This window comes from Pleurodeles waltl, chromosome 5 (assembly GCF_031143425.1).
Source record: "Pleurodeles waltl isolate 20211129_DDA chromosome 5, aPleWal1.hap1.20221129, whole genome shotgun sequence".
In the NCBI taxonomy this organism is placed as follows: domain Eukaryota; kingdom Metazoa; phylum Chordata; class Amphibia; order Caudata; family Salamandridae; genus Pleurodeles; species Pleurodeles waltl.
In genome coordinates, this window is record NC_090444.1 from 1590195582 (window position 1) to 1590211042 (window position 15461).

General features: G+C 41.7%; 1 protein-coding gene across 1 annotated transcript in view; it reads right to left on the reverse strand.

Annotated features, from left to right (window-relative positions):
• Positions 1-15461, reverse strand: part of ADAM17 (ADAM metallopeptidase domain 17) — a 475078-nt gene that overhangs the window by 192032 nt on the left and 267585 nt on the right. The window contains exon 10 of the mRNA XM_069235905.1: positions 13544-13632. Within this exon, the coding sequence (XP_069092006.1) occupies positions 13544-13632 (89 nt within the window). The remainder of the gene's footprint in view (positions 1-13543; positions 13633-15461) is intronic.

Below are 15461 nucleotides of genomic sequence, written 5' to 3' on the forward strand. Positions count from 1 at the left end.
ATGATAAACAAAAAAACAAAAAATTATATATATATATATATATATATATATATATATATATATATATATACATATATATATATATATATATATATCATAGTTCAACACGCTCCATTAAGGGGCCACAGACCCTGACAGGGCAGCCTCCGCATGAGGGCGAAGCATCCCATCTTGACATAGAACAAAAAGTAGCTAAGGCACCAGTTTGGGATCCATCCAAACACTTTATTCCAGAGTGAACAACAACTCTCCTTTTCCTGACGCGTTTCGGCTCCAACTGCCTTGATCACAGGTGAGACAATGCAAATGATCACGAAGCCAGTGCTTTTTAAATTGCTGATCATGTGACCTGATAATCACGAACTCAATGTCCCAAGGTGCACCATTCCATATTTTTAAACTCTGGTGCTGAATCGTTGTACTGCATAAAATAGCGTTTTAGGCACCAAAGTTACAATGTATACTGGAAAGGTGTCCTTATTGAAAGTTGTTGCCCATATTCATCTCGTTATAAGGAGGTCCCAAACAGCTAGAAGGGAGGTAAAATACCTCTCTCCCATCCCTTGCTCACCTCAGTTTGACCTTCTGTCTCGGATAAATGCCGTGGTTCTCACCGAGGAAAGCGGGTCGGGCCCCTTCAATATAAATCATAGTTCAACACGCTCCATTAAGGGGCCACAGACCCTGACAGGGCAGCCTCCGCATGAGGGCGAAGCATCCCATCTTGACATAGAACAAAAAGTAGCTAAGGCACCAGTTTGGGATCCATCCAAACACTTTATTCCAGAGTGAACAACAACTCTCCTTTTCCTGACGCGTTTCGGCTCCAACTGCCTTGATCACAGGTGAGACAATGCAAATGATCACGAAGCCAGTGCTTTTTAAATTGCTGATCATGTGACCTGATAATCACGAACTCAATGTCCCAAGGTGCACCATTCCATATTTTTAAACTCTGGTGCTGAATCGTTGTACTGCATAAAATAGCGTTTTAGGCACCAAAGTTACAATGTATACTGGAAAGGTGTCCTTATTGAAAGTTGTTGCCCATATTCATCTCGTTATAAGGAGGTCCCAAACAGCTAGAAGGGAGGTAAAATACCTCTCTCCCATCCCTTGCTCACCTCAGTTTGACCTTCTGCCTTGATCACAGGTGAGACAATGCAAATGATCACGAAGCCAGTGCTCCCTTTGGTGCCTAAAACGCTATTTTATGCAGTACAACGATTCAGCACCAGAGTTTAAAAATATGGAATGGTGCACCTTGGGACATTGAGTTCGTGATTATCAGGTCACATGATCAGCAATTTAAAAAGCACTGGCTTCGTGATCATTTGCATTGTCTCACCTGTGATCAAGGCAGTTGGAGCCGAAACGCGTCAGGAAAAGGAGAGTTGTTGTTCACTCTGGAATAAAGTGTTTGGATGGATCCCAAACTGGTGCCTTAGCTACTTTTTGTTCTATGTCAAGATGGGATGCTTCGCCCTCATGCGGAGGCTGCCCTGTCAGGGTCTGTGGCCCCTTAATGGAGCGTGTTGAACTATGATTTATATTGAAGGGGCCCGACCCGCTTTCCTCGGTGAGAACCACGGCATTTATCCGAGACAGAAGGTCAAACTGAGGTGAGCAAGGGATGGGAGAGAGGTATTTTACCTCCCTTCTAGCTGTTTGGGACCTCCTTATAACGAGATGAATATGGGCAACAACTTTCAATAAGGACACCTTTCCAGTATACATTGTAACTTTGGTGCCTAAAACGCTATTTTATGCAGTACAACGATTCAGCACCAGAGTTTAAAAATATGGAATGGTGCACCTTGGGACATTGAGTTCGTGATTATCAGGTCACATGATCAGCAATTTAAAAAGCACTGGCTTCGTGATCATTTGCATTGTCTCACCTGTGATCAAGGCAGTTGGAGCCGAAACGCGTCAGGAAAAGGAGAGTTGTTGTTCACTCTGGAATAAAGTGTTTGGATGGATCCCAAACTGGTGCCTTAGCTACTTTTTGTTCTATATATATATATATATATATATATATTTATTGTCAGTTCAATCGGTCGTCAACAGTGACGCACTCTGGCAGACCCCACGACGTGTTCCAACGGTCTGTCTTTTTCATTGTCCAGTTGTAGGTTTGCATGCTTGTTTTAGAACTTCCATACATTGCGTGTTCTGTGGCTGAAATGCTTTGAGTGCTAAGAACACTGCTATCAATTCCAAGTGATTTATGTGATAAGTGTGTTGAATTGAGTCCCATTTCCCCTGTATGGTAAGGTTGTTGAAATCGGCTCCCCAACCTATCATTGATGCATCAATGGTGATTATAGTCTGTGGCACAGGGTGCTGAAGTGGCTGCCCTTTTGATAAGTTGGTGTGATTCCACCATTGCAGAGAGTTTTAAGTTTGGCGGTCCAACAACACTACATCGTGAAGTTGGCCCTGTGCTTGAAATCATTGTTGCAAGAAACACTGTGGTAGGGGTCTCATTTTTAGTTGTGCATATACTATTGCTATGCACGATGCCATAATTCCCAACAGTTTCATGTTAAACCTTACTGTGTAAGTGTGATTGTATTGTAGCTGAGATTGTGGAAAGCTTGAATTCTCTGTGGGTTTGGGTACGCTAATGCTGACTGAGTGTTCAGAATTGCTCCCAGGTACCGCTGTATTTGTGTTGGTTGCAGAAGAGATTTTTGTTAATTGATTGTGAACCCTAGACTGTGAAGGGTATCAACCGTGTATTGCGTGTGCTGTTGACAGGTTTGAATGGTGCTGGCTTTTACAAGCCAGTCATCCAAATAGGGAAAGACATGTATATGTTGCCTTCTGTGGTATGCTGCAACCACTGAGAGGCATTTGGTGAATACCCTTGGTGCTGTTGTTATTCCAAAGGGTAGCACTTTGAACTGGTAGTGTTTGCCTGCTATCACACATCTTAGGTATTTGCGATGTGCTGGATGTATTGGAATGAGGAAGTAAGCATCTTCTAGATCTAATGCTGTCATGTACTCCTGTTTTTGTAGTAGGGAAATGACATCCTGAAGAGTGACCATGTGGAAATGCTCTGAGAGGATGTACTGATTAAGGGGTCTGAGATCCAGGATTGGTCTGAGAGTACCATCCTTTTTTGGTATCAGGAAGTATAGAGAATACATTTCTGCCCCTTGTTGAGGTATAGGTACCAGTTCTATTGTGACAGCACCCATTGATACGTTGTAATGTTGTGCCATTGTTGGTAGAAAGTTTCCAGTCTTCCTCCCACAGGAGATGCATACTGTGTGGGGATTTGCAGAAAGTTACTGTTTAGGTAAGGTAGAGGCATTTCTTGAGGTGGCGGATTTACCTCTACCTCTAAAGTTGTTTCCTTGGTAACATCCTCTGAAAGAACCTTTGGTGTAAAATTGTTGTCCTTGCTTTTGTTGGGATGTGGATGGCTCTGAGGTTGATGGTTTAAAACAACCTGTGAACTGGGGCCTACGAAAAGTTCCCCAAGCTGGTGTAGTATAAAGTGCACCCATAGCCTTCGCTGTCTCAGAAACATTCTTTAATTTCTCTATGGTGTAATCCACCTCTGGGCCAAATAAGTGCTGTTTACCAAAAGGCATATTGAGTACTGGCTGTTGTATCTCAGGTTTGAACCCTGAAGTTCTTAGCCGTGAGTGCCTTCTGATAACCACACTGGTTTTAATACCCCTTGCTGCCCTGTCTGCTGCATCTAAGGCAGACCAAATTTGATTGTTAGAGATAGCCTGGCCCTCTGTAACTACCTGCTGTGCCCTTTTTGGGTGTTCTGGTGGATGATACTGTAAGAACTCCTACATCTGATCCTAATGAGCTCTATCATATCTTGCTAACAGAGCTTGAGAGTTCGCAATTCTCCAGTGATTAGCAGTTTGAGTTGCTACTCTCTTCCCTCCTGCATCACACTTGCGACTCTCCTTATCTGGGGGAGGAGCATCCTCTGAGGACTGGCTACTTGCCCTTTTCCTACCTGCACTAACAACAACATAGTCAGGTGGCAATTGTTGTGTGATAAAAAGTGGATCTGAAGGTGCAGGCTTGTACTTTTTGTCCACCCTTGGTGTAATAATCCTAGCCTTCACTGGCTCCTTAAAAATGACATCTGCATGTTTATGCATGCCTGGGAGCATTGGTAGGCATTGATGCTCTTTGCGAGTGGTTGATAGTGTACTGAATAAAAAAGTCATCCTCTATGGGATCTAATTGCAACTGCACGTTGTGATATGCAGCTACCCTAGCTAAGACCTGATTGTAGGCAGTGGTGTCTTCAGGTGGAGATGGCTTAGCCGGGTATAAATCAGAATGACTGGATGGAGTAGGGTCTGGATCATATAAATCCCATGGGTCTATATTATAATGAGTGTCACCCAAACCATCCCCATGTGTAGAGCTAGGGGATTATGGAGAAAATTGTGTAGGTGAAGGTGGTGGTGGTGGAGGAGAATCTGGTGTTGGGGAAGCAGAAAGCAAAGGGGAATGTGGTGGTCAAGGCTGATGTACTGCCTTTGGTTTCTTCTTATGCTTAAATATCTTAGCAGTTGGAGGCCCAGCTTCTAAAGTCTCTTGGAAGGTAACTTTCTTTTAGCTGCAGAAGGAGGAGAAGCAATAATCCTTCCAGTGTCTTTATGGATTTGGATTTTGCGCTGCTTAGCGTCCATCACTTCAAGTATGGGTCTTATTTCTGAAGACTCATCTGTAGCTGGAGCATATTTTTCACTCACAGGTCTTAGCTCTGAAAGTTTGGAGACCGAATGTTTTAGTCGGCCAAGAATGTTGGCTCCAAGGTGGATAGTAGCTTTTTTGGCTCCAAAATGGATGGTAGGGTTTTTAGCTCAGAGGTGGAAGTCTCCGCTCTTTGACTCAATCCAGAAACAGGTGTGGAACGCTGTGCAGTCGGCGCTGAATGCACTTTGGTCTTTTTCGGTGCTGAATCCGAGGGTTGGTCATCGGTATGTATTTTTCAGGTCTGACCATGGCCGGCAAGCAGTAGTGGACCCAAGACCAGTGCTGATATCTTTTTGGTTGCCTTTATGTGATCACAGGTCCATCAAGACCTGGTTATGTTGAAATGCGTTAGGTGGTGGAAGCACTGTTCACGATATAATTAAAAGCTGAAAAGAGGAACTTCCCGGAGTGCGATGATTTATTTTTGGTGAGAATATATATATATATATATATATATATATATATATATATATATATATATATATATAGGTCCTACATTTTAAAATCTACAATTGTTTGTATAATACTCTATAGGTTATGAGAACATTTGATATGACAAAAAGTGTTGTCAGTTTTCCCATGCTACACCCAACTCTATTTGTATAGAAGGAAGGAAAAGGTGAGTAATCTCCTGGCGGATATTATCAGTCAATGGCTACAACTGTCTTATTTGGTGTGTTGCTGAGTTATGTAGCCAATATCCCAAACTCAATATGGAGGTTGACAGTGATACTGCTGCTCCTTACAAAACAAGATACTACAAAACAAAACAACAGCTAGATTTGTCTTGAGAAAGTCAACTTGTCACCACACCAGATTAAAGAGCAGAATAAATAGATTTGGCAAATGGGCACCTAGTTGCGATAACATCATCCACTACCACCGTGGGCAGATCAAACCCATTCAGACGGTGCCACTCAATGTTCATGCAGGTTGTAGTGGTTCAGGGGGAGGAACCTCCCCTGTTGCTGAGACAGGAGTTCCTCTCAAAGAGGCAGGAGGATCAGAGGGTAAATGTTCAGACTCAGGGGATAAGAGTAACACACTCTTCTGGTGAAATCTGGGGCTACCAGAATGATCTGAGCTTGGTCTTTTCTGACCTTCTTCAGAAGTTGGGCAGGAGAGGTGGGGGTGGCAAGGTATTCAGGAGACCAAAGCACCACTTCAGGCATTATGCATCACCCATGCAGCCTATTGGTGGAAACTCCAAATGTGCAGTAGTTGCGTCACTATGCGCTTTCTGTCATAACGAAAAGATCTAGCCAAGGCATGACCTATTGGTCAAAGATGTCTTGAACCACCACCAGGTGAAAATGCCATTCATGGTACATCAGAGGATATCTGCTGACCTTGCCCATCATGAATTAGTGACCCCCCCCCTCCCAAACGGTTGAGTGTCTGGGGCATCCTCTAAGAGTCCAACCACTTCTAATGCCACACCGCCTCCTGGCACTGGATCTGCAACTACACATGCTCTGATTTTTGCAGTGCCACCTAGTGGTCATGTTGTCCATCAGGCCCTAAACTGGATTCCCTTTGAGCAGAGGTCTTCAATCTGGGGGTCGCGACCCCCAGGGGGGCCGTGGAGTCCTGGAAAGGGGGTCCCGCATTCCCCCAGCCGATCCTTAAAATGCCTCAGCTGAACTTTAATTTGAGTCTCCTGTGCTGCGAAAGCCTCACAGACAGCTAAGAAGACCTTCATCACAGGGTGTCTGCTTCCTGAATTAAATGCAAATGTGCTATAAGAGCTAATCTGCAAATGTATAGGGTGCTTGGGAGCAGCTTTAAATGATCGAATCAGTCAAAGCTTTGTGAGGACAAACATTTATTCTTTTAGAGGGGAAATGCAGAGTTAACAAATGTGCTGTGAAGTGCACACTTTTAATTGTAATTGTATTTCTACAGCATTTCCACAGTGCTTACTTCACCTGGAGGTGTTGAAGGGACAGCTATTTAAAAAAAAAAAAAAAAGGTATTGCATATGCTCTGATGTTACTTAAATCTACATTTTGGAAGCACAGTTTTATCTCAAACCTTGTTGTAGTGGCCTATCTTATACTGTGTGTAATGCAAGTATAAAATAACGCCTTACATATTCACAGTGCTTTCTGTCACAGGCTGTGACCTCATGGCACAAAAAATACACAAGTCACTATTCTCAACTGCACTAACCAAGATTTAGTTCTGTCGCTCTCTGGTTACACACAGACCTCTGCAGTGCATTAATTGAGGTTTCATAATGCACTACAGTGCATTTCTCAATGAGTAGCAACTTTCTTTTATTTATTTTTCATTTAAGCTGGCTGTTACTTTCTATGTAGCTACCTGACGGTGAAAGACTTAAAAAAACATAGAGAATATTTTAGGCTTATTTATGAGAGGCTCGCGCTGCTGGAGCATAATTTTTTTTTACGCTTCAGTGGCACAAGCCTCTCAGTCATACCTATTAGATGACGCAAAGCCACCCTGAGTGGCTTTGAATTGCCTTGTAAGTCAAAGCAGTGCAAGCTGCTGCATTGCCTTACTTTGCAGGTGTTCCCATGCAACACAGATGGATTTTGACACTTCCCCAGATTTACAAAATCACGTAAACTGGAGCAGTGCCAAAACCTTACGCCTCCCCAGAGCAGGCGTAATGAGGAGAAATGTTCTAATTTCTCCTTGTTTTTTTCTCTTTCCATGTGTGTTGCATTCTGCTGCACATATAGAAAGAGGTACAGTGCCTCTCTGGATTGTTTTGTGCAGGAAGGTGCCCCTTCCTGCACAAATACAATCCTGCCTATGTTGACACTAGGTAACAATTGTGCGCCAGCGCAGGGGGAAAGGACAGAAATGCACTGAATTTCATAAATACGGTTGATTCCTGCCCTTTTGTATTGGCGTGGGGCAGTGTAGCAAGAAGACGTGCGGCGCTGCCCCAAGTCAATTCCTCATAAATGAGAACTTTTGTTTTTAACTACACCCTTGACCACGCCCCCACACTCACTGACCTTTGGTTTGATAAACACTGTTTAATATTATTTCCTCACAGTAAAAATGATTTGCTGTGGGAAATGGGAACGTTTATTATTGTTGATGATGATGAGTACTAGGTTCTAGAAATTTTTTATCAGGAGGGGTCCTTACACCTAAAATTTTTAAAGAGGGGGTCCCGCCATCAAAAGGTTTGAAGACCTCTGCCTTTGAGGGACAGAAGTAAGGCCTTCAGAGCCAACCAAATGGCATAAAGCACCAGCAGGCTGATGTGGTGCCTCTTCTTTGGCCCTGAATCTCCACCGCTAGAGTGTGGTATGCACGCCTTGTTGAGGGGGGTATTTGTCATAGATTTTTTAAAATAATATTTGCTACCTTAACGGAGCCTTTTTCTAGGAACGTCTAATGTTTAAATATGAGAGACTAAAGGAGTAAGGCAAATGTGAGGCCTAAGATGCCATTTCATTACAACTCAATGATCAAGTTACTACCTTTGTGCACTTATTTCACCATAAGTAGCGATAGCAAACTAAGGAAGGCTTACCCAGGGTGTGGTAGAGGGATAGTATTTCAAGATACAGAATAACCCACTACTGTGAAATCTAGGTCTCTTTTACAGACTAGGAGCTTCATTTATGAGGCAGCACTGAATGAAACCCTCAAAATAACTCTACAACTCACGGTGCACACCATGTACATGGTTTGCTTCCCCTATGACCAACTTCCACCGCACAGCCCACACCCTGCTGGCATCAATGGGGCCTTCGGTCACACTATAAAACACACGTTGTGATCCCTGGGAAAATGATTGCGAGTACCCATCACACTATGTGTTGAGTCCGAGCTGGCCTTTAAAACACATATAGCTGTATCCTGCCCACCTTGAACTGTCTGAGAAAAAGCATGCCTGCATTCGTCAGAGATGTCAGGTAATATCACACTATCCACGTCCCACAAGGCATACATGTTGCACGCAAAAGGCATTCAGTGCCAAACTGTCAGAAGAAAAGACTCTTTTGCTGACTGCATCAATGTGCTTCGACTCACTGTCAGGAAGCGCAATGGGGAATGTGTAAGAATTTACCTTACCAGAGGTAGCTTGAACCACCAACCTCTCAGGAGTCAGGTGCTGGATCAGAAAGGTTGGATCTCCACAGGCAGGTCTATGGCACCTAGCCACTGGACACAGAGGCATCTGAACATGGTTTAGACAAGGTTGCCATCAAATGTTTCTGTTAAAGACTCTTTAAACAGCAGCAATGGCTCTAAAGGGCCATGCCCAGTGTGCAAGCTTTCTGTCAGTACGTCTGCCTTGGTCTCTATGGTAGACAACCAGCAATCCAAAACGTCTGCTGCTCTATGGAGTACTAACATAAAGGAAGCAATTCTTAGATGGGGCAATGCTGTTGAGTGCAATTCAGTCTCGGAAAGTTTCAAGGACATTAGCATGTTGCAGATCTAAGTAGAGGCCAGCATTTGAGTAATGAAAGGGAAGTACATAGTTAACCTCTCTGTCATTATCTAAATCACAAAGGAGCATCTTGAAATCCTTGAAATGTGACAGAATCCAATTCGAACAAGACCTCCAGCTTACCATAGTACTGGCACTGAAGTTAAAGTTGGTAATTTCATAATGAGACAAAAGCCTGGTGTGAGCAGACGTCGGCTCTGGATCAGAGATAGTTGTCAGGGTACTGCAGTTAGAAACAGCACTGAAGCTGTAAGAACCAATAAGATCTCTAGCAAAGGAGTGGAGGTGCCGGCCAGCACCAGTATAGGATAGGATGGAGTTCTAAGAGGGTCAACTGTGCTGGGGCAGGCCTCATCAGATTAAGTCCAACTGGGAAGTCCTGCAGCTCTATAGGTCCCAAAGGCACTGAAGAGGGACCTGGCATCATCCTGAAAAGCTGCAGAATGGTCTCCTTGACGGCCTCCATCTACGGTGGGGTCAATGATGGACTAAAGAACTCGGAGCACACAGGTACCGGCATTAGAATGGGCTTGAAGTTGGCAGATGGAAGAAGTGGAGTCAGGCCCTTTGAGTTATAGGGGCAACATTACTCTCTAGGAATCTGTTAAAGTCCAACTCCGTATTTTTGGGTGTATAGTCTTTTAAGAAAGGCTCTTCTCCCTTAGAGGGGAGGCAAGAGTTTGTGCAAAGGATACAGAGGTAGCAGGTCTGGACACAACTCTGGTTCTGAGCCATCCCTGGTTACGATTCTGGGCAGCTCAGTGTGCTTGGTCTCAACTGTTGAGCTACCAGAAGCCAACTGGGTACACAGTTCCAGAATAAGGACAAGTATACATGGCAATCGATTTGGTGGAACCAGTAGGATGGGTTTTCTGGGGATATAATAATGGAATATGTTTCTCAGATAAAGTGGGCCAGAATTGTGAAGGGCTTTGTGTGCCAGGCAGAGTGCCTTAAGGCACTCTATTTCTAACTAGAAGCCAATATACCATCTCTATTGTTTGGGAGGCTGATGCATATTTTGGGATATTCATAAGAAGGTGAACTGCTGCATTTTGAAATATTTGCAAGTTATACATCTGCCTTGTTCGTATGCCAATATAAAAGGCATTACAGTAGTCAATCGTGGAGATAACTAATGTAGGGATTACTGTTTTCTGTAAATCAAAGAAGATGAAAGGGAGGATCTTTGTTGATGTTCTTAAATGGTAAAAACAGGATGATGTAATTTGATTAATTGGTAAGAGGAAGTGAGATTGTAATCAAACATCACCCTTAGATTTCTAGCCTTAGTGACTGGAGAGGAGAGAGGGCCCAGCTCTTGAAGCCACCTTGTAGGATTCCAGAGAGCGGTTTCCTTTCCAAAAAGAAGAACCTCTATTTTCTCAGAGTTTAACTTGAGAAAATTGTCTTTCACCCAGTCTACTACCTCACAAATACACTCATTGAAACATTTAGCAACCTCTGTAGGATCACCTGAGAGAATTTGCATATCATCCACATAAGAGACAGTAGAAAATCCAAAGGATCTAGTCAATTTGGCCAGTGGTGTCACATATATTTTAAAAAAATGTATAAAGTATTTTAAATGTAGCACACGTGCAAAGCTGTCCGCAACAGACTACTGAATCGGTCTGTTTCAATACCACAATAGTGAGAGATAGTCTTTAACCTGGGGGCAGTCCCAAGTGTTACCACATTAATGGCCAAATTCTATGGCAGGAAAACTTTAATGCACTTAGAGTCTGAACACTGTTTCCAGATGGTCAATACAGGCAAAAATGGATGTCATCATTTAAAGTTTTCATGCTGTGTATGGTATTTAAAGAACGCAAACCGAGCCAAAAGGCAGGAGAGAACGGTACATGGTCAAAGACAAGCATATAGTCAATGAACCATAGGAGAGGGACGGTCTGTTAATACATTGTGATGTAGTGTTCATTAAAGAGTTGAGTCCTCAACTCTTTCCTAATTTGGAGCAGCGTTGAGGTGGTCCTGGCTGCAGGCATGCTGAGAAACCAAGATAAATGCAGTGCAGGTCATGATGATTTTGAAAATTATGTAAGTGGTTTTAAATATGGTGTGGGCCAGCAAGGGGAAAAGAGTTCTATCAGTATGTGGGTGACCTGATCATATTTCTTCAGGCCCCGGATGAGATGTGGATGCCCTGAGGAGGTACCAGTTTAGAGTCTGGAAAACAATGAAGTAAGATGTTACCACCATCCGGGTACAAGGGCTTGAACATCTGCTCTAAAGTTGCTTTCTGGAAGAAAATGTTTCACTTTCTTTAGAAGAGGGAGATGGTACCAGGCCATATGTGCTTTTTTGGCAAGGTGTTCCTTAAGTGGGGGGCTGGTGTCCAGGGTTGTTATCCATGGCCCAGGATGAAACACAGGTAAATATGCTTGAGTAAAATTGTTGCATTTGTTCTGCATGTAGGCAGTTGTGGCCATGAATTGTTCTTATTGCATGCCCTTAAGGTTTGTAGGAATCAATATCTTATACACTTATGTTTCATCTCAATTGGTATCAAGCCAATAAAAGGTCAAGGGAATAGGATTCAGCATGATCTTGTATTTAATAAATCAGCATTTCTCTCAGTCATCTTAGTTACCAGGTTTTAAAAACATCAATAATGCCAGCCTTGTCCAAACAACATTGGAGGAAACAGCACCATCCCACGCTTTTCAGAACAAAAGTCAATTTCTGAAATCACTGATTATACCTTTTCATAAACTTAAGAGACAGTATGGGAATGGCAAGAAGAGGAAATCAAGTAATTAAAAAAACAATAAAAAAGGTAATGAAGATCGGTCTGTGTCACCTATGGTAGCTGTGCTCTCACAGCAATAACTTTAGGACATTCCCATACAAAAAAGATTCTATGACATTCTCTGGGCAAGTCACTTCTTCTTTATATTGGCAGCCTTTGATCCCCACATTACAGGGTTCTGCGCCCAAGCTCTCACTAGCACAGAAAAATATATTCTGCAAATTTCAAGACTAGTTGCTTCAACTCATGTATAAACCAGGTGTAAACATGGTCAAATACATCTTACTCCAATAAGTAATGAGTATCCAACTCCGGGGAAAAGGCACAAGCAACTGGAACTGAAGAAAGCAAGCACATTATGAAAGACATGGTTGCTACCACCTGCATATCCATTGTAAAGAACACCTCTGAGCACTGGCCCCCCAACATCGAATAGACAATTCCATGGTCTTAAACTATGCTGATTTTGCTTGCATCACAATAAGATACACTTATTGGTCATTGCGGATAAGCAAAGCCAAAACCTCAAGGAGGAAGTTATACACTCCATGGCACCCAAAGTAAAAAAATATATATTTCTATCCGTAGTCCCTTTGCAATGATTTGTATGGACAACGGCCTGCCTTTCCATGAGGCATAATTTCTACCTCAGAATAAACAGAGATAGAGTGCTAAATGGCTTATACAAATGTATTATACTCATTAAGCAATTCGGTAACATTACCAAATCACTAAATTGTTTAGGGTGTCTCTTCCAAACAGTGAACCCTTAGTGTATGTATTAATGTTTTGTGACCAAATTCCAGTAATACTTTACAACCTCCTCCAAGGAGATGGTAAGACGTTCACAAACAGGAAGTGTGCGAAAGGGACCCCTTTCCTTTTGAGAGTGCTACAAAAAAATATTTTTAAAAGCAGGCAGTGGTCAGATACACTCTTGTTTTTTTTTTTAATTTATTTCGTTTTTTAAAAGAAAAATTGGTTGCATTTAAAAAACAATGCTTTATTTAAAAGCAATCATAAACATGGTGGTTTGCTGACTTCAGAAGGCCACCATCCTTGTGGTCTTCTATGGGTCGCAAATTGTGATCTACCTTATTAATATTCATGAAGTCGGTGGATTTGCAACCCACTAGGAATCCGTTTTTTAAAAATATATCTTTCATGCATTACGAATAGTGACAACCAAATAGCGATTCAGATAAAATCACTATCTGGAAATCGCTATTCTAATTCTTAGTACATTTGGGCTCTAGTGCTACACAATTGCTCCTCTATCACCGATCCTAAATATATTTGTAAATGTTTAATACCTTCTGCACTAAACCTTTAAAAATATATCTAACTTCATAACAAAAACACATGCTTAAAGGCTCAAATAGTGGAATGCTCAACTATTACACAAAAATGTGATTGATATGCGAAAACAGAAGATGGTGACCACTATGGAATGTATCTGTTTAAAATACCACATACGTTTCCTGTGAATTTATGTCATATTTAGTCAAACTAACTACAAATAAACAAATGTGACAGAACATCTGTTAATAAAGACCATTCTATATGTTTCTGAATACCTTTGTTAGGATGGTCTTGCCATAGTTTTTAGTGCTGGTTAAGCCGGTGTTCAGAAAGATCGGTTTTCTTGTTTTTTCACTTTCATAAGCTGCAAGAGAATAATAAAGGCATGTTTAACTATAGAAAGAACATGAATTTAATTACTTTAATTTCATTTGCAAAAATTGGTATGGCTATGTTGCATCCAGGGATCACCTCAAGCATGTATCAAGCCTGACCTTTTTTTTCCATACTATCAAAAATAACTAGAACAGGTCAGAATAGCACAAGGGCAAAAGCAAAAGAAGTAGGAAGATGTTGCATGATGAAACATCTGATTACACCAGCGGAGCCTTCCAAATGGTGTCAGTTTTGAATTTTGAAGCAGCAGTAAAGAATATAGGTGAGTGAAGTTATACAGACGCGAAGGTGAATATGTCACCCAATTCCTGTATGTAGCTGACTGCCCAACCATGAAAAGGTGTAAGTGTATTACTGAACATTTACTCAAGAACAGATATATCCCTATTGCAGACAATTACCCAACTCACTTTTCTGCTACCAGTTCCAATACCAAATTGGTACTGGGAGATACAATCGGAAACATGTGGGAACTAATCAACACACTCACATGCCAATGTGCCCCCTTCCCTGAAAATCTCGGGGGTATCATCTCCTCGCAAAGACTCATTAGCAGTTATCACTCAGGAAATCAGACTGCTCCTTAATGGGTTGCAATAACCACTAGAATCTGCGCTAATCACTTGATAGCAAAGGGCAAATCTGCAATATGATAAATGTAAATGGGTTAATACCCCAAGCGATTTAATCATCTTTCAAGTTTACTCCCAAATAGAAATGTATACTGATATTAGTCTATGTCATCAGAATGCACCAATTCAAGGTTTAAGATATTCAAGCGACACTGTATGTCTAACTAACTGGTACTGTTCTAGCATCGATGAAGGTAGAGAAATGCACTTAATTAGCTTTAGAAAATCTTTTGTTAGAGAGCCTGAGTTCCAGTAACAATCTCCAATGTTACTAAACAGTTGACTTGTTTTGTGCTAACAAATATAAAGTCACAAGAGGGACAACAACATCTGTTGTATTTGCTCAACCTAATAAGATACACTCCTTTGAGTATATTGAGTTCAATAATTTCACCATCAAGACATCCTGCTGAAAAACTGAAAATACTTATGTGGCATCTAACTGGATCCGCCAGAGAACGTATCAAACAATAATTCAGGACAATACAAATTAGTGCGCAGACCAATCTTAACTGGGTGCCGCACAGCTACATGAGGTAAACCATATATCACATCAAGGCTGCCAAGATTACTCATTAATATAAGTCCTCGCTGTGGGTTTCTCCTCTCACCTGCAGGTCACAAGAATGAATCCCAAAACCCCCAAGGCCAGTCTTCTATTCTTTGATCACATAGACAAGAAGGGTGAGGAAAATAGGATTCAACAACTCAGAAGATGTCATTCATAAATGGATTACTGCTTTGGATGCATTACAAGAATTCATTAATAAAGACCCGGATCTGGATATTTTCTTGGGTGATTGACGCATTTTAAAAAATTGTTTTGTTGTTTATTAAATAGTTCTAAGCAAACCATTTTTCCCACAGCACGACAATCAGAGATGATATTTACCTTTGTGTGATTACTAAATTTACAAAGCCTCATGTTAATGATCTAAGGTGCACAACTAATATCTCTCTCAACATAACCCTAATATGTAATCCATTTTGGGGATAACATTGAGTTCTGCAGGTAACTGTTTGACCTATAAACATGGCTACCTTCCAAACCACAGTATATACAAAAAGCACACATTATCCTCCATCATTAGGACCCCATAAGCAGCATTTGATGAATACATTTTGTGAAAAGAGAGAGAAATACAACTTGTACATATAACTTGCA